Raw genomic sequence first — 24569 nt, forward strand, 5'->3', positions numbered from 1 at the left:
CATTATGACCTGACAAACAGAATTTAATCAGTGCATGACATGTTGAAGATAAAATGCTATTCGAGTTATTTTAGACATTATTTATTCAAATGATTAAAACCATTAAATTCAATATTCCTCACATCAACTTCAAATGCACAGACACAAAGATATCCAAATGAGTGGTAATAGTATCCAGTTGATTTTGTGACTTAAAAACAGCTCTTACTGCACCTTCATGACCTCAGCAATCTTCTTCCATTCCTCTGGTGTTGGGTCCGTACCAGTCGGATTGTGTGCACACGCATGCAGCACAAAAATGGAAAATTCCGGAGCATTCTAATGGTGAAGAGAAAAAGCAACCATTAAATATTAGTAACAAAAACAGAAATTGCTGAAAAAGCCCAACAAGTCTGGCAGCATCTGTGAAGAGATATCAGAGTTAACATTTCAGGTCTCGGGCCCTTCCTCAGAACCGAAATGTTAGCTCTGATTTCTCTTCACAGATGCGGCCAGAATTGCTTTTTCAGCAACTTCCACTTTTGTTTCTGATTTACAGCATCCACAGTCCTTTTAGTCTTTAAATAAAAATCCTGTTAGGTTACTAACATCTGTGCTAACTGATTTACTCGATTCCCCAGACCCCTTCACACTGAATCTCCATACAATCAGTAGCATTCTAAACTTTCCTCAGTCAACTCTCTTGACTCAAGGTGCTCAATCTCCAATCTAAGGCCATGTGATCCCCAAGTTCAGTAACAGCATCAAAAACTTCAGCTATCTTTGCATGATATTTGAAACCAACTCTCCCTCTGCCCTCACAATTGAGTGTAAAGGATACCACAGAACTTTTCAAAAAGAGGGCAGTTCTCCAAGCCAGTATTTACTTCTCGTTCAATATCTAAAACAGATAAACTTATCATTCCTGTTTGTGGGAACTTAATCTCTGCTTTATTTCCTACACTGCAAAAATAAGTATACTTCAAAGCTACTTGACAAGCTACTTTGCAAAATTCGGAGATCATTTAATGTGCTGAATAAAGGAAGGTTATTTTTAACTCTGGTTTGAATTTCAGTGATCTCAAAGTTAGGATGAAACACTTTTTATCATTGCCATTTAATTGATGGATCAATAATTTGAATGCCAAGACTTAAACTACTTCTGTTCCTCTCGATCTACACGCCTAAACAGTTCACAAGGACAAAAGGTTTGTTCAACCCGACTTGAGATTATTTCCTGGGAAAGCTGTCATCATTGGTACAGCAGTTGCCAACTGCTCATTGTGGGAAAATCCATGATGTCTTTGTGTCATGTGTTGTGACAGTACTTTTGTAAAGAACCTGTAGCAGATTAGTTTTTGTGATATACTGCCATCCTTAGCATTCCACGTTTGTAAACAAAGCAGTCCATAGAAATTCAACCATTCCAAGCAGATCAGTGTGCAATTCCCATTAAGAACCAGACATTTCATTATTGCCTGCTACATAGAAATTAAAGGGATTTTTTTTTCTCATTTACTGCCACCATCTCCTAGTCAGGAGTGGTATTAGAATATAAATCCACAGGTACCAGATCCACAGATAGTATCCAGTATTTTATTCATACTTCACACAAGAGCTTAGGTATTGTGCAATGAGCTGTATAAATGCAAAGTGGCATCACTATTCAGCTTAAACCTCTCCGCAACGATTCAGTTACTGTTCAATATGTCCTTTTTTTATAATGGGACATCCAAATCGGTGCACAGTGGTCAACTATTATTTTATCTAAAATACAAATGGCATATTTGTGACTCAAGCAACATTCCCCCACTCCAACCATTTCAGGATCTTTCTGAGTATGCATTTGATCACTATTTGCCACAGTTCCTTTTATGTCACCAGCAAACTTTGATAGAGATCTCTAATATTTCAGCACCAGTCATTAAAATATTCATTATACATTATCTTTGACTTAACTTCACCTTCCACTGATATTTTATTCCTGTCATCCAGTTCATCCTACCTGTTCTTTCAAATGAATATTTTGGCAGTCCTCTTAACAAATTCAATTCATTTTGTGCTATTTGCTAGTTCATCACCGCTGAACTTCTCCTTTCAATTGTCCATTGTTCTTTCTATATTTCTAATGTCCCTGAATGGTTCCTTTTAAGCTTTAGCTTTAGTCTGGCAATTCATCAACAGAATAAAGAGGGATCAAAATTAGAGGTTTTATCACAGGAAGAGTTACGAAGAAGACAATCTTTCCATGATGGCGAGCAGGCCTCAAGCAAGTCACAAGCAAGGCCTTAATTACAAAGGAATCTCATTATCCGAATATCAGATTATCCGAAGGAGATCTCAAGGTCCCGACAGAAACATTATATCAAAGACGTGTTTCCAACAGTGATCGCGTCTTTTGTTTATAGTGATTAAACAGGCACAGTCTCCAACTGACTGACCTCCCGCCCTCTCTCTCTCCCCACACTTTCCCTGGAATTCTACAGAGGGGTGTACCCTAACACCCCCGCCCCGCCCCCCCCCGGTTAATCTCTCCAACATTATTGTGCGTGTGGCTGTGGCTGTGCTATTTAGAGACTCACCCCACAAAAGTAGCTGCAGTAGCAGCAGCAGTGGTGTTGATGTTGGTGTACAATCCGGCTACACCAGAGAGTTGGGGGGGGGGGGAATGTTGCATGAGGTTGGGAAGAGGGAGAAGAGGGAGTAATGGGCGGGGGGGCAGTGTTGGGAGGCATGGGGCAGTAATGGGCTGGGTTGGATGGTGTTGTGGGGTGGGGGCAGGGTTGGACGGGGTTCTGGGGGGAGGGGCAGTTTTGGGGCGGGGAACTTGTGTGCTTTGTGCTGGGGGCGGTGTTGGACCCAGTTGGGGGGGCGGGCGGTGTTGGAAAGGGTTCTGGGGACGGGGTCTCGCATGCTGTGTGCTGCTGCAGTGTTCTGAACGGGGAGCAGACTTCAAAAACTCCGAGCCCCTGAAGAAAGGCATTTAATCGATTAACCGAATAATCGATTAACTGAACAGAATAGTGCCCACCCATCTCGTTCAGATAACCATATATAGGTTTTGTCATATATAGCACTTGAAAGAGCAAAATAGCCAAGTGTTCCACTAAACATAATTTTAGAAAATGGCCAAAACTAAAAACACATTTTACAAAATATACCTCCATGTCTTCCAGAAGCCCTTGTAGATGGAGGCCACGCTTGGCTGGGTCCCAGTAACGATAGTTACGTATGTCAGTAAATCCTGCAGCACCAAATACGCCATTGTGGTTGGCTATAACAAAATATTCACAATGCAATTAAACAATGGCATTCAAACCTTAAAGCTTATGCATGTGAAGCTAATGAAGAGCAATGCCTCTGCAAAGGAGAATTGTGGAGTTGACGTGTTATTTGCTTTGGTTTTCCTGACTCTTGGTTTGCAGGCTTCATTAGTTTTTCACTTTGAAAGAGTAGGTGATTACATTTGTCATGAGACAGAGTTTAACACGTGCTATTTAGTAAAAGTGAAACTGTTCCATAAATACAGTGACAAATGGATATTCTGACAATAGCTGGACAAGATAAATCCCATCTCCATCACTTCAATAAAAATGAACGCTTTTTAGTCTGTACCAACTCTGGAAACCCTGCATCTTCTACTCAGACAGTGCTCTGGAATATGCTCGATGAGGTGAATGCCAATATTAAACTGCTTATGAAATGGAATATGGTAGCAGTTATGGCACCCACAAGTTGTGGTCTGGCACCAATGTGAGTGACCACAAAGATGGTAATTGTTGTAAAAACTCAACGGGTTCACCAATTAGAAAAGTTCCATCCAGCCTCATGACTCACTAGTGGCTGCAGGCACTCAAGACCTGGTTACTCCTTAACACTCCCTTAGATTTGAAAAGAGCAAATTATTGCACACCAGACTTGCAGGATAAATAGAAAGACATAAACCCAATCTTGCTAGTTCTCCAAGAAGTAAGGCTGAAATAACAGTTAACGAAAGGGATTACTTGCATTACAAAATTCATCTCAAAGACGTAGAATTAAAAGAAGGATTGCAGAAATATCCAGCAGTAAATTAAAGAGTTTAATACAAAGTTTAATTTGCTAATAGATAGAAAGATAAAAAGTAACCTATGAATTGCAAATATAATCATAATTATTGAAGAAAGCTCTACTTTTAGGGTCTCTTGCTGCCATGTTATACTTTGAAACAGACTGAATGAAGGAGAGGAATTGCTATCTGCTTAGAATTCTTATCATAGTAACAGGAATCTTTCATAATATTTGATATCAAGAAGGAACTCAAGAGATTACACTTAACCCTCACTTTCAAAGACTTTAAATGAGATCATTGTGTGATCTCAAGGACACAAAGAATTGAGAGCTTAGAATTGTTTGAGACCAGTCATTTATCATAACCTAATTAATATAATGTGAGAGACATTCACTGGCTCAATTTAGTAGCTACAGAATTTCCCAAGATTTTCTCAGCATCCTAATCATCGACAAAGCAAATGACAACTTAACTCAGAACACAGTTGTCAACAAAACTGTGTGAATGCATTTCACTCTTTGTTGGGGTTTAGTTCCACATGGTTCAAATGTTTGTAAATCAAAGCAAGTGTCAAGAGGTACCAGACAACATAGGGTGTTTCACTGTCGATCCCAACACTTCTTCTCATTGTATGTCCATACAGTGGGACTCAAATGATCAAAAGAAGGAATTAAAGCTGAGTTTTCTGTCTAACCTTGAGCTGATCAAATGCAGTGCTCCCACCACTGAATGTATTCACCAATTCAAGAAAGAGCAAAAATCAAAAACAGTGTGCTGTTCAAGAGTATTACCCTCCTTTCGTTGGTTTCCTTGCCACACACACCACTATTGCTGAAAGGGTAAAACATAATGTCTGCTTCCAGGCCACCACTTACACTACCTCTTTGGGGTCATTTGCAAGTACAGTGGATATTTCCCGCATGGTGAGAAGCCATGTTCACCAGTTCGCAACCTCTTCACAAAGGCATGATTGATACTGGGGTCAGCAGGGTAAGAAATCAAAGCTACTGATCAAATCTGGACCCTGCAGGGTCTCAGACTCCAAAGTACTTATTCACAAAGTCTCCTATTCAACTTTAGCTTGCCGATGAATCAATTTCTATTTCTTCATAACTGTGTAGACAAATTCAGGATAAAAAAGAAAGGTTAACAGTTTATACAATAAAAAAAACTGACTCAGCATCTCACAATAAATTAAAATGGGTCAGCACATTGATCTTTCATCATTGAAATCATATTTAGCACAAATAGATGGAATTTTAATATCTTCTCAAGACACTGAAACAGGTTTTGGCTAAGTCATTCAATTCCTGACGTGTACAAGTTCTTAACACAAAATTGTACACAGGAGGAAGTGAGGACTGCAGTGATAACTTATCTCCTCAGGCCTTGACACCGTCCTGTCCCCCTTGGTCGAGGATCACCCTGCATACATTCTGTTCACCACCTACACCCTCTACCTCCTCCATGACTTTCGGGTCCCTGGCCCCCAATGCCACATCTTAACCATGGATATCCAGGTAATGTTTTGCGGGACACACCTTCAAGTTCCACCACAGCAGATGATGGAATGTGAATTCAATAAAAATCTGGAATTAAGAGTCAAATGATAACCTAGAATTCATTATCAATTGTCAGAAAAGCCTATCTAGTTCACTAATGTACTTTAGGGAAGCAAAGTGCCATCCTTACCTGGACTGACCTACAAGTGACTCCAGACCCACAGCAACGTGGTTGACTCTTAACTGCCTTCTGGGCAATTAGGGATGGGTAACAAATGCTGGCCTAGCCAATGACATCTTCATCTCATGAATAAATAAAGAAAAAGTGAAGAACTCCTCTCCTTCACCACTGACATTAAAAATCCAGACTAATGCTATGTTGCCTTTTATTTCAACTCTCCAAGACAAATCACGAACTGCAGAAAGTACTTGATAGGACTGAACTCTTACATTTCTTAAAATAAAAGCTCAAATTTTAAAAGACAAACACATACCCCATGTAGGTGAAGAAACATATAAAGGCGTGGATGTGTTATTAGTTCCATTGTACCAAAGACGCAGAAAGTCAGCACCCATTCGAAGAGCACCTGTCCCTCCTAAACACTGCACACCACCTACCTGTTATAGAAAGATCACAGGTCAACCTAAAAATATAAATGCAACAATAAAAAAAAGTGTTCATGAAAAGACTTCATCACATTACTACCTGAAACAAGAGAGAAGCACTTCTTTAGTTTTATGATTGAAAACATACAGGTGGGTCATTCACCACTATTAATACCAGTGTTTATTATATTTTCCTCCTACAAAATAATTAGCTGAGCACATAAAGAAACTAACACTCTCAGCTCAACCTCAGAATCTTACATTGGTGTAACGGCAATTTTACATGCTTCCAACGGGCACAGTAGCACAGTCATTATATTACATATTAGTAATCTCGGAGACGTGGACTAATGACTGGAGAAAAGTTCAAATCTTACCATGGAAACCACGGAATTCTTTTTATTGTAAATTAAGTTAGTAATTGTAATCATGAAACTATTGGATTGTTGTGAAAAGCCAATGATTCACTGACGTTCTTTAGGGAAGGAAATCTACCCATATGTGATATTAGACTTACAACAACAACCTTAGCAACTCATGATATATCTAAAACAGCACACTCTCAACAGCAATTCATGTAGAGAACAACACAAAATCCCATGAATGGATAAACAACAACTAATCTAGCTAGGCCAGATGTACAAAAGAAAAATGTAATGTCAAGCAGATCTGTCAATTAAAGACATATTTTAAACTAGGTCAGGTTTAAATGAAACTGCAGGATTGAGATTAATTATTTACAACCTTCTGCACCAGGGTTATAAAATAAATGGGCGTTGTTTCACTTTTGGTTTAGTAGCACTCTGCAGACCATGAAATACATCTCAAATGTTCATTTTCTAGTCAAAGCATTTTTTAAAAAGTATTTTTGAAAGTGCATTATCTGACTGGGCATGCATATTATCTTTTTTTTCAAAGGAGCTAAATTTATGTCAAAGTAGTACTGCAGCATGTTTTCCTACATTTGTAAATATTACTATAAAGCGCTTTTGTTGTTTTAGATAAAGCTTAAAGCACTACAATGCCAATTCAGTCTCAGCTACCTGTGAGTGCTAAAAGATGCTGATCATCAGAATAGAAGTTAGGAGTTATTCAATATTGTCTTGCTCTGGAATTGCTCTTTAATCAGTGTAAATCTATTACCAGTGGCATAGTAAGTCAAGAGCAGTAGTCTGACCTAACTAAGGTTCCAGAGGACAGATAGAATTCCAATAATTTATGAAACTAAATTTCATCTATAGTGCAGGGAAGAGAATAAAATCATATGCATGCCTTCAAAAGGGAAGATAGGTAAAAGAGAATACAAATGAATTCATTTAAATCCTACATTTCCATTTGAACATTCAAATAATTACTGTTGTAATTTTACTGATAGTTTCATACAGCTCCTTGCCACTATTTTTGAATATTTCCACACACATGCCTCTACCCAATTTGGGCATTTAAACTTACATATTTTCACAAACTGGTAGACTCACCCTATTTTCCGCAATGGCAGGGCTGTCCTTTCCGAGTATTAGTTCACAAGCAAGTTTGGTGTACTCTGGAAAGCCCAGAATGGGTACATATTCATGATTAAGACTGTTATCATTAGCAATCTCCTGTTCCACCTTCCTCACTACAGGCAAGACCCAGGGTTGACCTTCATCAGTACGATAAGCTGCAAGAGGGAACAAAGGAGAAAGTAAATGTACAACTTTATTGGGCAGCACAGCTCAAGCATAAATATTCTTGTCGTACATGCCCAGAAATTCACTTTTAAAATGGAACCTGATTAAAAGGAATAATTGAAGGTGCAACGTAATCACACATTACTCAAGAACAATTTCAAACTTCTCATTTGAGCTTTCAAATTAGTTATGAAAAATTTGAATTTAGCATTTCAGCAGCACTCCACTGCTAACAAAAACTCAAAAGTCATACGTGTGGCTATACTGAATGTTATGGACCAGGCCAGGTCCCCTCAAAATATTTCAAGAAAGTAGCCCAGACCCTAACTTTGCTAGTTGTTTTAAGCAGGTGTAACACAAATATTCCAGGAATGATGCAGCTGGTTAAATTACTTAATTTTAAACAAAACAGAATTTATTTACAAGATTACCGAATGAAACACAAACAAAAGAGAACAGCATATCGAATAACTTAACCTGTACAAACACCCAACAGATCAACCCAACTTCATGATGCTGTTCCAAATACTGGCAACAATCTACATAAACACCCCTTGGCACAAAAGGTAAAATCAAATACAGGGTCATACTGGAGAGATGTCAGAGACAGAGCATGGAACACCACCTTCCATGTAGCTGTTTCTTGGATCAGCTGCCTCAAAACTGCCTGACTGCTTTCAGTGAATAGCTAAACTACCCAAAGCAAATCAAACTAGAAATAAGCTGAGCTGTGAGAACTGGCCACTCCCCTTTCATTTGCCTAAGGCAGCATCTGTTAGCTGTAATCAAATTGGCCCTAAAACCCATCCAAGCCCAGACTTTTTGGAACGTGAGTTTTTAAGACCTCCTGAAAAAATACTAAGGCCAACAAAACCTTGTTAAAGGAGCAGCATCATCCCATGAACAAGCACTAGAATTTATCACAGGTCTGTAATTCTCACAAAAAGATTACACATCACATCGTTCTTGCCTGGACTGAGATTATAGATAAATAAATTATTTGCAAGTGATTTGCCTAAATAATTTGATTGATATGATCTGTTATTAATAACTATAGCAACTGCATGATATGATGTACTCTAACCTGAGTTAATCAATCCTGCCAGAATTAGCCTTGACTGCAACTCTCGCTCATTGCCACAGGATTACAGTTTAAGAATAGTTATTTGGGTGATTGAATTGCGAAAATAAAAGAATCCCCTTCCATCACTAAAAGTGTAGAATAAGTAAGAAATTTTTAAAATGCAATATGAAGATGATTGCAGATAAAGCATATATATATTCAAAATGATTTGAGTACTTAAAAAGCAAACGGCCAGTTACTTGCCAAAAAAAAGGATGGAATATAAGAGATGTCAGAAACAGCGCAGTGACCCAGAGGTAAAGCCAATGACATTTTATCAGCAAAACTGACTGCAGATCGGTACACCAATATTTTCCAATGCTAACTGCTAATAAGGTAATATGACCAAAAAGATGCACTGACACTACATCAGAAGCTATTACTTTACTCATGATTTGGATATGCCGGTGTTGGACTGGGGTGTACAAAGTTAAAAATCACACAACACCAGGTTATAGTCCAACAGGTTTAATTGGAAGCACACTAGCTTTCGGAGCGTCATGGAGTGACGCTCCGAAAGATAGTGTGCTTCCAATTAAACCTGTTGGACTATAACCTGGTGTTGTATTATTTTACTTGTAAGTTATACATAGGCTTGAAATTTCAGGCAGGAGTCTTCTTGTGAATTTTTCTCATATTGGTGTATTTTTCAGGTGCCTGCCACTTTTTTTGGGAAGTGGGTGTTGAAAAGCTTAAAGTCATAAGAGTTGTACCTGTAGTGATTGTAACGAGGTCAGCTGGGACCTCATCGGCGTTCCCTGATTGGGGTTGTTAATCTGGTCCTGAAGAAATTCGCTTGCCAACAATCATCTTTGAGGTTGGGGTAAGCATTTTTGGCATCGTGCCATTATTTGGGAGGCTTCGTTCATGTGATCCTGCTGTCAAAGACTGGATCCAGCATGTGGAAAGAATAAGTTATTTTTTCCGGGCAAATTACACTGAGACAGATGAAAAGCCATGAGTAATTACAAAGAACAAGAAAGTGCAGGAACAGACCCTTCGGTACTCCAAGCCTGCGCCGATCCATATCCTCAATCCAAATCTGCCATCTATTTTCTAAGGATCTGTATTCCTTTGCTCCCTGCCCATTCATGTATCTGTCTAGATACATCTTAAATGATGCTATTGTTCCCGCCCCTACTATCTCTGCTGGCAACACATGCCAGGCCCCCACCACCCTCTGCATAAAGAACTTTCCCTGTATATCTCCCCTAAACTTTTCCCCTCACCTTGAACTCGTGACCCCTAGTAACGGAGTCCTCCACTTTGGAAAAAAGTTTCTTTCTATCCACCCTGTCTACACCTCTCATGATCTTGTAGGCCTCAATCAGGTCCCACCTCAACAGCCTTCTTTCCAATAAAAATAATCCTAATCTGCTCAACCTCTCCTCAGAGCTAGCACCCTCCACACCAGACAACATCCTTGTGAACCTCCTCTACACACCCTCCAAAGCATCCACAACCTTTTGGAAATGAGGTGACCAGAACTGTACGCAATATTCCAAGTGTGGCCGAACCAAAGTCTTATAGAATCAATAACCTGACTTGCCAACTCTTGTACTCCATACCCCATCCAATGAAAGTAAGCATGCCATTTGCCTTCTTGACTACTCTACTGACCTGCATTGCCACCTTCTGGGAACAATGGACCTGAACACCCAGATCTCTCTGTACATCAATTTTCCCCAGGACTTTGCCATTTACAGTATAGTTCACTCTGGAATTGCATCTTCCAAAATGCATCACCTCGTATTTGTCCGGATTGAACTCCATCTGCTATTTCTGTGCCCAATTCTCCAATATACCCCTATTCCGCTGTATCCTCTGACAGTCCCCTTCACTATCTGCTGCTCCACCAATCTTAGTGTCATCTGTAGGCATGCTAATGAGGCAATCTACATCTCCCTCCAAATCATTTATGGTATATCACGGATATACCCTGTGGGACACCACTGGTCACAGATCTCCACTTTGAGAAGCACCCTTCCACTACTACTCTGTCTCTTGTTGCCCAACCAGTTCTCTATCCATCTAACTAGAACACCCTGGACCCCATGCGACTTCACCTTCTTCATTAGCCTACCATGGGGATCCTTATCAAACGCCTTACTCAAGTCCATGTGTATGACATCTACATTCCTTCCCTCATCAATCAACTTTGTCACCTCTTCAAAGAATTCTGTTAGGTTTGTAAGACATAACCCTCCCTGCACAAAACCACGTAGCCTCTCACTGTCAAGTCCATTTTCTTCCAAATGGGTATATATTCTATCCCTTAGTATCTGCTCTCCAGTAGCTTCCCTGATATCAAGCTAACAGGTCTATAATTGCCTGGATTTTTCCTGCTATCCTTCTTAAACAAGATGACAACATTAGCAATTCTCCAGTCCTTTGAGACCTCCCCCGTGTTCAAGGATGCTGCAAAGATAGCTGTTAAAGTCCCAGCTATTTCCTTTCTCGTTTCCCTCAGGAACCTGGGATAGATCCCATCCGGTCCTAGGGACTTGTCCACCTTAATGCCTTTTAGAATACACAAGGAGAAAGTGAGGTCTGCAGATGCTGGAGATCAAAGTTGAAACTTTATTGCTGGAACAGCACAGCAGGTCAGGCAGCATCCAGGGAACAGGAGATTCGATGTTTCGGGCACAGGCCCTTCTTCAGGAATGAGCAGAGAGTGTTCAGCAGGAGAAGATAAAAGGTAGGGAGGAGGGACTTGGAGGAGGGGCGTTGGAAATGTGATAGGTGGAAAGAGGTCAAGGTGAGGGTGATAGGTCGGAGTAGGGTGGAGGCGGAGAGGTCAAGAAGAAGACTGCAGGTCAGGAAGGCGGTGCCGGGCTGGAAGGATCCGGCTGAGACAAGGTGGGGGGAGGGGGGATGAAGAAACTGGTGAAGTCCAAGTTCATCCCCTGCGGTTGGAGGGTTCCCAGTCGGAAGATAAGACGCTCCTCCTCCGACCGTCGGGTTGTTGTGGTTTGGCGGTGGATGAGTCCAATGACCTGCATATCCTCGGTGGAGTGGGAGGGGGAGTTGAAATGCTGTGCCACAGGTTGGTTGGGTTGGTTCGTCCGGGTGGCCCAGAGGTGCTCTCTGAATCGCTCCGCAAGTAGGCGGCCTGTCTCCCCAATATAGAGGAGGCCACACCGGCTGCAGCGGATGCAGTAGATGATGTGGGTGGAGGTGCAGGTGAATCTGTGGCGGATATGGAAGTTTCCCTTGGGGCCTTGGAGAGAAGTGAGGGGGGAGGTGTGGGCGCAAGTGTTGCACCTCCTGCGGTTGCAAGGGAAGGTGCCGGGAGTGGTGGTTGGGTCGGTGGGGGGTGTGGATCTGACAAGGGAGTCGCGGAGGGAGTGGTCTCTACGGAAAGCTGATAGGGGAGGGGAGAGAATACACAACACTTCCTCCCTCCTTATGCCAACTTGACCTAGAGTAATCAAAGATCTACCCCTAACCTCAACATCCGCCATGCTCCTCTCCTCAGTGAATACCAATGCAAAGTACTCATTAAGAATCTCACCCATTTTCTCTGACTCAATGTATATCTTTCCTCCTTTGTCCTTGAGTGGGCCAACCCTTTCTCTCAGTACCCTCTTGCTACTTATATATGAATAAAAGACTTTGGTGTTTTCCTTAACCCTGCTCACTTAGGATATCTCATGACCTCTTTTAGCCTCTTAATTCTCCTCACTGCTTATGGACGCAAAGCTTTTTTTTTAGTTATTAGGAGCCTAATGTTTTCTGAGGCACCAGACACTAAAATCTTTCAAGTGTTGGTGGTTTTAGTTAAGGAATATTAAGACCCTCAAGCTTCCTCTAATTCTAAGATGCTATCACTTTTACTTGGCTGTTCAAGAACCAGGAGAATCCAGGTTGGGATTTTTGATGAGGTTAAATCAACTGGCAGAGATATGTTACTCGGGTTCAACCCTTAACGAGATGCTGAGAGACCACTTGGTATGTGGGAATAATGATGTAACTAAGCAAAAACGCCCAATAGCTGTAACCTAACTAGACTTCAAACAGGCACAATTGGCTTTGTCATTTGAAAAAGCATCAAGCAGAGCATATGAGTTACAGAGTATGCCAATGGAAGTGGATACCCTCGCCAAGACAACTCAGTTTGGAGGACAATGACTTGAGTGAAGGCAATTGCACCTCATCCCTCAGGACATATCCTGAACAGAGGGACTCTAGGTCATCCCACAGAAAAGTCCCCCAAAACAAAAAGCCAAGCTTCAGCCAAATGGTTAACATTTTCTTCAGAATCTGGGCCGGCTAGCCATTGTAGGCTGGTATGCAGACTAAAGACTGCAAAAGAGTTTACTAGGCCTAAACTGAATACGGGAACTCATAGGTTGGTATCCAGGAGAGTACACGCCCTGGAAAGTCCACATACACCTGACTTGGAACAGCTAAATTGCTTAGCAACACCCAAATCAGCACCAATTGAATATTTGTGTGGTTAAATGGTCACCTGGTTCTAACGGAGGCTGATACCGGCACGGCTGTATCGGTGATGACAAAGCCAGAACCAGAACAGTGGCTCAGTGGTTAGCACTGCTGCCTCTCCAGGGACCTGGGTTTAATTCCAGCCTTGGGCGAAATGGATTCTGGGTAATCCAAGATGGAGGACAGGAAAAATTTCTGGCTGTAACAGACTGCTCCTTTTTTGAGGTATCTTAGGTGTTGAAGGTGATTTCCTCCAATTCCAGAAGCAGCAATTACTGTTTTATGTGCTGTTGCATTGTTTTAGAACTTTTGGAGGAAAAAAATGTCAAAACAACAGCACTTTTAAAAGGGAGAAGAAGAGACAAACGAAGCATATGGTGAGGTCAGTGCAAGAGAGAGAGAGAGAGAGAGAGAGAGAAAGAAACTGACTCAGCAGTGAACCTGCACAGTTACTGCCTTTGCTGTTTGAATTCATGTATCGCTAGACATCGGAGTGGGTCTGGGAAATGTAACAGTAAAATTCACAACTGATCTTGGAGGAACTGTTTGGGCAAAGTTCACAGCACAGAAGCAGATAAGTGTATTGTTTTTAAGTGGGACCTGCAGAAAGTCTGCAGATGTGAGTAGAGTGGGTTCTTTCTTGATTATATGGTTTTTTGAGATATGTCTCTTGATTAAACTTAAAATATAAGCCATAACTATTAATTTAATCTGGGGCAGTGTTTTGTAGAGGAATAAGACGGTGTTATTTTCTGGGTCTGTAGATTGTGAAGGAGCAAAAATGGCCTTAAGTAGAGTGATATGCGCTTCTTGTCAGACTTGGGAGTTTAAAGAGAGTGTAGGGGTTACTGCGATTATATATGTAATAAATGCTGTTGGTTGTGAATCTTATCAGATCGAATGGATCGGTTGGAGAGACAGTTCGAAGCAATGGGGAATTTGCAACAGCAACAGTATGTGAAGGATGGCAGTTACAGGAAGAGCGAAAAGTCTCAGATACAGTCACATAGATGGGTTAACTCCAGGAGAGGTTAGAGAGGTAGGCAGCTAGTGCAGGAGCCTTCTGTGGCTATACCCATTTCAAACAAGTATGTTGTTTTGGAAAATGTAGGGGGTGATGGATTCTTAAGGTAACGTAGCACGAACAGCCAAATTTCTGGTATTGAGACTGGCTCTAATGCAATGAGAGGTACGTAGGGTTCCAAGAGATCAATTGTGTTAGGGGATTCTCTAGTCTGAGGTGCAGACAGACTTGGCCAGCAGCGAAAAATCAGAACGGTGTGTTGCTTTCCTGGTGCCAGGATCAAGGATATCTCAGAGAGAGTGCAGAATGTTCAAGGCATAGAGGGGTCAGCAAGAAGTCATTGTCACTTGGAACCAACGAAATAGGAAGGGAAAAGGTTGAGATTCTGAAGGGAGATTACAGAGAGTTAGGCAGGAATTTAAAAAGGAAGTCCTCAAGAGTAGTAATATCTGGATTACTCCTAGTACTACGAGCTAGTAGGGCAGGAATAAGAGGATAGAGCAGATAAATGCATGGCTGAGGAGCTGGTGTATGGGAGAAGGATTCACAGTTTTGGACTATTAGAATCTCTTTTGGGGTAGGAGTGACCTGTACAAGAAGGACGGTGTGCACCTAAATTGGAAGGGGACTAATATACTGGCAGGGAGATTTGTTAGAGCTGCTCAGGAGGATTTAAACTAGTATGGTTGGGGGGGGACCCAGGGAGATAGTGAGGAAAGAGATCAATCTGACACTGGTACAGTTCAGAACAGAAGCGACTCAAACAGTCAGGGTATGCAGGGACAAGGGAGGACTAATAAATTAAACTGCATTTATTTCAATGCAAGGGGCCTAACAGGGAAGGCAGATGAACTCAGGGTATGGTTAGGAACATGGTTCAGGCATGGGCAGGACTGGCAGCTTAATGTTCCAGTACACAAATGCTACAGGAAGGATAGAAAGGGAGGCAAGAGAGATGGAGGAGTGGCGTTTTTGATAAGGGACAGCATTACAGCTGTGCTGAGGGAGGATATTCCTGGAATTACATCCAGGGAAGTTATTTGGGTGGAACTGAGAAATAAGAAAGGGATGATCACCTTATTGGGATTGTATTATAGACCCCCAAATAATCAGAGAGAAATTGAGAAACAAACTTGTAAGGAGATCTCAGCTATCTGTAAGAATAATAGGGCGGTTATGGGAGGGGATTTTAACTTTCCAAACATAGACTGGGACTGCCATAGTGTTAAGGGTTTAGATGGAGAAAAATTTGTTAAATGTGTACAAGAAAATTTTCTGATTCAGTATGTGGATGTACCTACTAGAGAAGGTGCAAAACCTGACCTACTCTTGGGAAATAAGGCAGGGTAGGTGACTGAGGTGACAGTGGGGGAGCACTTTGGGGCTAGCAACAATAATTCTATTAGATTTAAAGTACTGATGGAAAAGAGTAGACCAGATCTAAAAGTTGAAGTTCTAAATTGGAGAAAGGCCAACTTTGACAGTATTAGGCAAGAACTTTCAAAGGCTGATTGGGGCAGACATTTGCAGATAAAGGGACAGCTGGAAAATGGGAAGCCTTCATAAATGAGATAACAAGAATCCAGAGAAAGTATATTCCTGTCAGGGTGAAAGGGAAGGCTGGTAGGTATAGGGAATGCTGGATGACTAAAGAAATTGAGGGTTTGATAAAGAAAAAGAAGGAAGCATATGTCAGATTTAGACAAGGATAGATCGAGTGAATCCTTAGAAGAGTAGAAAGGCCGTAGGAGTATACCTAAGAGAGAAATCAGGAGGGCAAAAGGAGACATGAAATAGCTTTGGCAAATAGAATTAAGGAGAATCCAAAGGGTTTTTACAAATACATTAAGGACACAAGGTTAACTAGGGAGAGAATAGGGCTCCTCAAAGATCAGCAAGGCGGCCTTTGTGTGAAGCTGCAGAAAATGGGGGAGATACTAAACGATTATTTTGCATCAATATTTACTGTGGAAAAGGATATGGAAGATATAGAAAGTAGCAAAATAGATGGTGACACCTTGCAAACTGTCCATATTACAGAGGAGGAAGTGCTGGATGTCTTGAAACACATAAAAGTGGATAAATCCCCAAGACCTGATCAGGTGTACCCTAGAACTCTGTGGGAAGCTAGAGAAGCAATTGCTGGGCCTCTTGCTGAGATATTTATATCATCGATAGTCACAGGTAAGGTGCCGGAAGACTGGAGGTTGGCTAACATGGTGCCACTGCTTAAGAAGGGTGGTAAGGACAAGCCAGGGAACTATAGACCAGTGAGCCTGACGTCGGTGGTGGGCAAGTTGTTGGAGGGAATCCTGAGGGACAGGATGTACATGTATTTGGAAAGGCAAGGACTGATTAGGGATAGTCAACATGGCTTTGTGCGTGGGAAATCGTGTCTTACAAACTCGATTGAGCTTTTTGAAGTAACAAAGAGGTTTGATGAGGGCAAAGAGGTAGATGTGACCTATATGGACTTCAGTAAGACATTCGACAAGGTTTCCCACGTGAGACTGGTTAGCAAGGTTAGATCTCATGGAATACAGGGAGAACTAGCCATTTGAATACAGAACTGGCTCAAAAGTAGAAGACAAAGAGTGGTGGTGGAGGGTTGTTTTTCAGACTGTGACCAGTGGTGTGCCACAAGGATCAGTGCTGGGTCCTCTACTTTTTGTCATTTACATAAATGATTTGGATGCAAGTATAAGAGGTACAGTTAGTAAGTTTGCAGATGACACCAAAATTGGAGGTGCAGTGGACAGCGAAGAAGGTTACCTCAGATTACAACAGGATCTTGATCAGATGGGCCAATGGGCTGAGAAGTGGCAGATGGAGTTTAATTCAGATAAATGCAAGGTGCTACATTTTGGGAAAGCAAATCTTAGCAGGACTTATATAGTTAATGGTAAGGTCCTAGAGAGTGTTGCTGAACAAAGAGACCTTGGGAGTGCAGGTTCATAGCTCGTTGAAAGTGCTGTACATCTCTATGACTCTGTGACTGTTTCCTCCTGGTGCTTCGGTTTCCTCCCAAATTCCAAACTTGTGCAGGTTAAGGGAATTGGCTGTGCTGAATTGCCCCATGGTGTTCAGGGATGCGTTAGGTGCAGTAGTCAAGGGAAATGTAAAAGGAATAGGGTTCGGGAATGTGTACAGGCAAGTTGCTCTTTGGAGGGTCAGTGTAGACCTGCTGGGCCGAATGGTCTGGTTTCACATTGTCGGGATTCTATGATTAACAAAATTTGTTCTGGACTGCAACCCTTAAGCCTGCATAAGACCTCAGCTCGACTGAGAACCTATACCAAGGAACCTTTACAGATTAAAGGGTACAATGTCAGTTCTGGTCTCTTAAGAGAAGCAGCTGGGTTCAGTTGCCACTGATTATAGTATAAGGCTCAGAACCAAGGCTGCTAGGGGTGAGAAAGATTCACTGAGACTGGGTCAACATTTTTCGATTAGAAAATGGCTGCCTGAGTGAAGTCCTAATTAAATACCCTGAAGTTTTTCAGGAAAGTTTACAGACTATCAAAGGAGCCAAGGCAGTTTGCAATTACACAACTCTGCAAGGACCACCCAGTACCATTTGCCTTATGTGTAAAAGTAGAAATTATGAAGCTGGAAAGCAAAGAAACCATCAAACCTGTGCAGTTTGCAGAATGGGTAGCACCAGTCATACCAGTAGTAAAGCTTGGTGGATCAGTTTCCATTGGCTGGTGAATTATTACGAAAAGTTCATTTATAATCTGGCCTCCATCTTGACATGCTTACACCCTAATATCTGTTACTGAAAAAGGGTCAACCTTGAAAATGGTCTCATAGCCAAGATGTAGTGTTTAGAGAGTGAAGAAGCAGCTGTGATCATCTAAGGTGTTGGCACGCTATGACCCCAAGTGAGATCTGCCGCTGACATGCGATGCCTCCCCATACAGTATTAGGGTAGTACTGGGTCACAGGTGGCCCAATGGAGAGGAACACTCAAAAGCATTTGCTTCTTGGACTTTGGCCAATGCAGAATATGCCCAGATAGACCATCTTTGGTGTAAGGAAGCTCCCCTAATACCTTTACATATATAAATTTGTACTGTAATAGTAACAGACCACACAGTCCTGTTAGAGCTATTGAAAGAGGACGAGGCCGTGCCACCCATAGCTTAAGGTCAAATTCAGCAGTGGGCTCTCGTTCTAAGTGCGTACAAGTTGGAACACCATTCGGGAGGCCAAACAGCAATTGTGGATGCCTTGGGCTGCCTTCCGCTAGCAGATACACTATCAGTGGTGGAGTTATTTCAGTACCTATCCTGGATGTGGGCAAGACTTGATGGTTGGACCAGTGACATGACACTCTTTATATGTCTCATATAGTGGAGAACAAGGTGTTTTGGGTAAAGGAATAATAAGCTGCAGGCAACTTTGGGTTCTATTATTCTATGATATAGTTCTGCATCACTGCTGTAGTGGTGTAATCTGTTGAACCAAGGATAAAACATAAAAACTTGTAAAACCATTGCACATTAACACTACATCATAATTTCTGAGAGTCTTGTAGTGCAGTACTAGCGTTCCTACTTCTAGGCCATGCAGCCCTAGTTCAAGTTCCATCGGCTCTAGAGGTGTATCAGGCTGAACAATTCCAACCCAAATCTTTGCATCTGCTTCCTCCTGAAAAATCATATTACTGAAATTTGTTTACTAGTTTTATCAGTTGATTAATCTTGACTCAATGTGTGGGAATATTGCCTCATAATCCCCTTCACTGCTGATCTACATTTGTGTTACCAGATCAGTAACTATCGATATGAAACTCAATTTTGACTTCTTGTACATCCTGGATTTTCCACACTCCACAATTGGCAACCATATCTTCTGCTACACATAATCCAAACTCTCAGAAGCTGCAATATTAAATCCCTATGCCTCTCTAACCAAAATTCCAGTCATTTGATTCAATATCACCTGTGTGTCATGATTTATTGATTAAAATCTTAGATGCTTTACTGGTGTAATTATAAACACAAGCAGTTGTTGCAGTATACAGGAGAAAGTGAGGTCTGCAGATGCTGGAGATCAAAGTTGAAACTTTATTGCTGGAACAGCACAGCAGGTCAGGCAGCATCCAGGGAACAGGAGATTCGACGTTTCGGGCACAGGCCCTTCTTCAGGAATGAGCAGAGCTCATTCCTGAAGAAGGGCCTGTGCCCGAAACGTCGAATCTCCTGTTCCCTGGATGCTGCCTGACCTGCTGTGCTGTTCCAGCAATAAAGTTTCAACTTTGCAGTATACAGGAGTAGGTTGAGTTTGATATCAAGTTTGAAGCTTTCAATGTCAAAGAACCAATAATTAATGCAACTGTTTACTGTAAGTAACAAAAAAACACACTTTATGTGTGACAGAAGATGAGGCACTGAACTGCTGTTCATAGTAAAAATAATATGAATACCCTGTCTAAACATTATACTGTAAGAAAACAGAAAAGAGACAAAACAGTGCTAGTTTGACTAACAGCAGTCATAATTATTAGAATTCATTACTGAGAGCACTTAGGAAATCATATTACAATTATGCAAAATAACATTGTTTAGTGAAAGGAATATCATATTTGAAAATTCTAATCAAGCCTTTTGAGGTTATAACCAGTGGAGTAGATCAAGGAAATCCAAATAATATATTTTCAAAAGGCATATGATAAGGTATCACATGACAGGTTGTTCCACACCATCAGGGCTCTTGGGACAATACTCCGCTTAATAGGGGCAAGAGCATACCCATTCTTAAGAGCATCCAAACTGCTGTACTGTGAAGGCAACTTGACACAAATAATGTCAATGAATTAGTTTCATGAATGTCCACAATTAAATGGCGCCAGATATTTAGGTTGTCTTGTGGCATTCACTGTAATTAAATTGAATACTTATTACCTTTGAAAGCCAGACTAACTATCAACATGACTACACATGCAGGCTAAAAGCTAGTTAAAAACAGAAATAAGACACTGTCACAAACTATATCCATAAATACATATCAGCTAGAGGTTATTTTCAAGGACACCAAAAGCACCTCAGTAACAAGAGAAATTTCTGAGTTTCAAATTTTGGTCTCCCTCGTTGTAAATAAAAACAATTGACACAATAGCAAAAAATAAGATTCTCTTCCCAAACCTAAATTTCAATAGGGATGCGCATTACAAAAGGTTATGGTCCATTGTTTTTATGTGCAATCCAGCTAATGAAACTGAAGAAATTCATGGTCGAGGGAGGAAGGGTACAGAGAAATGTAGTAGCAAAGGATACTTTCAAAAGATTACTGTAGTAATTAAGAGTAATCCAGAGAAAACAAGTTCAAATTCCAGCATGACATTTTTAGAATTCAATTTCAATGCTTTTCTTTTATAAAACTAAAAAAGCCTAACACCATCAGTCAACTTTAAACATTTATAAGGAAGCAAACCAGCTGTCTTCATCAAATCTGTCTTGAAGGAGACTCCAGTCTCAGGGTAACATGGTAGGCGCTTGGCAGCCCACTGAATTGCGTTAGCAAGCCACACAGTTGCTTTAGTTTATGTAATTAACTATAACCAGTTAACATTTAACTATATTTCCTTCTCTTTCTATTTTGTACCTTAGATTTTGTATCTTGGCACCTTTGTGCCTAAGGTGGCACTGGGAATGGTGACATTGTACACTTTTCATTGTACTCCAGTATCTCTGTACTTGAGTACATGTGACAATAAAATTTACTTATAATGTAGAATTTCTGCAGCTTATGCTATACATCCTATTCCATGTACCCTGAAACTGTTTTGTACATTTCACCTCTCCTGCGCAGCCCTCACGGAATCAATCTTGACTCTTGGGTGACTCATTGATAGTATGCATGGTCTGGCCACCTATTCTGGCAGAGAGAAAAGGGGTCAAAGCTCAGAGAGTGATGACCCTGTGGGCAGCAGCAACCCACATTATTTGTGGGACTTAGACAAGGCCTTCCAATACCTAAATAATTAAGTCAAACACCTACATTTGCCAGATCTCTTCTCTTCATCATCTATTGAACTCCTGAGATTTACACAGCGCAGGTCCTGACCCTGACCTTGACCTAGATTGTTGATGGTGACCCCATTTATACCAACGGACTTCATCTTCATTTACGTCAATGGATCACTTTGTGACTTATGAGGTCTACAACCTGAAACAGCAAGGATGTTGGCAGTAGACTTTTTTTAGAACTGGCACTAGTGTGATTACGTGTGCAATCAAAATGATCAGGCCACTGACAGCTGTTATTGCCCAGGAAAAAAAAGTTAAAGGAACAACTTAATTTTCTTCTATAGAACTTAGTACCATGTTTGATGCACTTAATGGTATGCCCTTGTTAGAAATAATACGGTGAGAAATTGTGGCTCTCAAAGCCCCATAGCTTGAAATGGACTAAATTACAATCTCAGCCAATATTGTGTGGAAAGAGACAGCTTGGATATGACAGCGTCAAAACATAGCACCTTGGTAAAATTCCAGAGGCGCAGACAGGTCTATAAACAATTATTTGAATTTCATTAAGATAGTGGAATACTAAGGCCACGATGTTTTTCCTGTTTTATCGAGGACCAACACTAAAATGTCAATACACAATATAAGGATCAGAAAGTACAAGACAAATGACGCCAGATATTGGCCAAGCTGCAGCAATACTTGGGATCATCCTAATAAAGAACTCTTATGGAAATATGAACTGGAGACAATGCATCACATTTTTATAGATGTATTATTTTGTGGGATGTGGGTGTCATAGAGATATACAGCACAGAAGTAGACCCTTCAGTCCAACTTGTCCATGCCTACCAGATTTCATTGCGTCCCATTTGCCAGCACTTGGCACATATCCCTCTAAATCCTTCCAACTGATATAGCTATCCAGATGCCTTTTAAATTTTGTATTTGTACCAGCCACCACCACTTCCTCTGGCAGAGCTTTCCATACTTGCACCACCCTCTGTGCGAAAAGGTTGCCCCTTAGGTCACTTTTAAATCTTTCCCCCCTCATCCTAAACCTATGCCCTCTCGTTATGTACTCCCCGACCCCAGGGAAAAGACTGTCTATTTACCCTATCCATGGCCCTCATGATTTTATAAACCGCTATAAGGTCACCACAGCACAAGGCTGGTCTAGTGACATGAACACACTTGGCCCTTGGTCAGGAAAATGAAGCGCGGTCACACACGGAAACAGCGTTGCTCCCTGACTCAGGCTGTTGTAATTTTCACAAATATGCTCAGTCCTGAGTTGCAACATCCGTGGAGAGAGATACACAGAGTTACTGTTTCGGGACCAGTTCTTCAAGCCACTGTTTTTTTTCCCAGCAACTGTATCTCAGTTCCTCCTCCCCAGATTGCCGCACTGCCCCACACCCGGCTTTATGTGATTCCCAAAGTGACCCACCCCCGCCTGCACCTCCCCGATCCTCGTACCGCTGGGTCCGAGCGCCGATCCTATCCCAGCGACGCTGGAGCCCGGTGAAGACCAGATCCCCGCACTGCCCCGATCCCAACACCTCCCCGTCTGCGCACGGCCGGATCCCAAAGCCTTTCCGAATCCCGCACCGCTGCGCTCCTGCATCGACCCACTCCCCGCGCCGGCCCGATCCCTGCACCTCCCCGACCCCCGTGCCGCTGGATACCCGCAATGTCCCAATTCTCGCGCCGCTCGATCCCACCACCACCCTCCCGATCCCCGTACCGCTGGATCCCAGCGCCGTCCCGATCCGCGCACGGCCGGATCCTAAAGCTTTTCCCGATCCCGCATCGACCCATTCCCCGCAACTCCGCGGTCCCTGCACCTCCCCGATTCCCGCGCCGCTGGATCGCAACACCTCCGCCGGATCCCAGGGCCTTACCGAGATGCCCGCACCGCACTTACCACCTACTCCCAGGTTGACCTTCTTGGGGTGCGTGTCCGCCTTGAAGTCGGCTGTTATCTTGAAGACGACGACGGGTGGCGCGAGCGGTACCGCGGCGAAGAGCGAGGAGGCGCACGCCATGGCCGACAGGGGCTTTGAGGATAAGGGCACGAGAACCCGCTGCCAACCGTCAAAAGCCAACAACAATCCCAACCGCCACAGCGCGCGCCACCGATGACCTTCACCACCCACAACCAACCTTGCTGGCGGCCTCTGTGAAGTAACCGTGCTGACTGATAGTTCATTCACACAATCAGCGCCAAGGATTCCAAAGTGCCCCTCGCGTGATTGGCGAACTGCTACAAAATGGGGCGGGGCTTTCCGTCTAGTTCAGGTTGGTTCTACCGCCCTGCGTTGAATTCTGGGTGTTGCTGGGCTTCTAACCCCAATGCAGTAATTTGATATCTCTGGTATCCCAACAAAAGCTTGACTCTTCTAGTCAAAGACTAATCAAGAAAAAACTGCGGACGCTGCAAGTCTGAAGCAAGAACAGAAATCGTTGGAGGAATTCAGCTGGCCTGACAATAAGAAAGCAGAGTAAATATATCAGGTTCAGTGACCAAGAGTTCAAAGTTTATTTCTCTGATGTCTCAACAACTTGATTTCTCTGGTGTTTGAACAGCAACAACTTGATTTTTTTTGTGTCTCAACAACAACTTGATCCTTCTGGTGTATCAGCAATAACAACTTGATTTATCTGCTCCCTTCAGCAACACTTTGATTTATCTAGTGTCACATCAACAACTTGATTCTTCTGTAAATCAGAAACAAAAATAGAAGTCACTAGGAAAACTCAGCAGGTCTGGTAGCATCTGTAAACAGAAATAAGATCTGAGGAAGAGTCACCACACCTGAAACATTATCTCTGACTCCCCTTCACCAGCAGCTATACCTGCTGAGCTTTTCCGGCAGCTTCTGTTTTTGTTTCTGATTTTTCTAGTGTCTTAACATCTTAATCTTTCTGTTGTCCCAACAACTTAATTTCTCTCATCATCAACAACTTGATTTCTCTGGTGTCTCAATCGCAACAGTTTATCTTCCCCTGTAGAGAAAGTGAGGACTGCAGATGCTGGAGATCAGAGTCGAGAGTGTGGTGCTGGAAAAGCACAGCAGGTCAGGCAGCATTGGAGGAGCAGGAGAATCGACATTTCAGGCATAAGCCCTTCGTCAGGAGATCCCTTTAGCAACAAGGACTAATACACTTAATGGCAAGGTCCTAAGGAGTAT

The 24569-nt window shown here is 42.1% G+C and overlaps 1 protein-coding gene across 1 annotated transcript in view; it reads right to left on the reverse strand.

Annotated features, from left to right (window-relative positions):
• The window catches only part of got1 (glutamic-oxaloacetic transaminase 1, soluble), a 55974-nt gene extending 32465 nt beyond the window's left edge, over positions 1-23509 (reverse strand). Inside the window, exons 1-5 of the mRNA XM_043713033.2 lie at positions 23303-23509; positions 7617-7798; positions 6027-6150; positions 3141-3253; positions 214-318 (exon numbers count right to left, since the gene is read on the reverse strand). Coding sequence (XP_043568968.2) covers positions 214-318; positions 3141-3253; positions 6027-6150; positions 7617-7798; positions 23303-23423 — 645 coding nt within the window. The 5' untranslated portion in view covers positions 23424-23509. The remainder of the gene's footprint in view (positions 1-213; positions 319-3140; positions 3254-6026; positions 6151-7616; positions 7799-23302) is intronic.
• Positions 23510-24569: the final 1060 nt, after the last annotated feature.

This window comes from Chiloscyllium plagiosum, unplaced genomic scaffold, assembly GCF_037043375.1.
Source record: "Chiloscyllium plagiosum isolate Xiang-an unplaced genomic scaffold, Cpla_swu_hap1 HiC_scaffold_22, whole genome shotgun sequence".
Lineage (NCBI taxonomy): Eukaryota > Metazoa > Chordata > Chondrichthyes > Orectolobiformes > Hemiscylliidae > Chiloscyllium > Chiloscyllium plagiosum.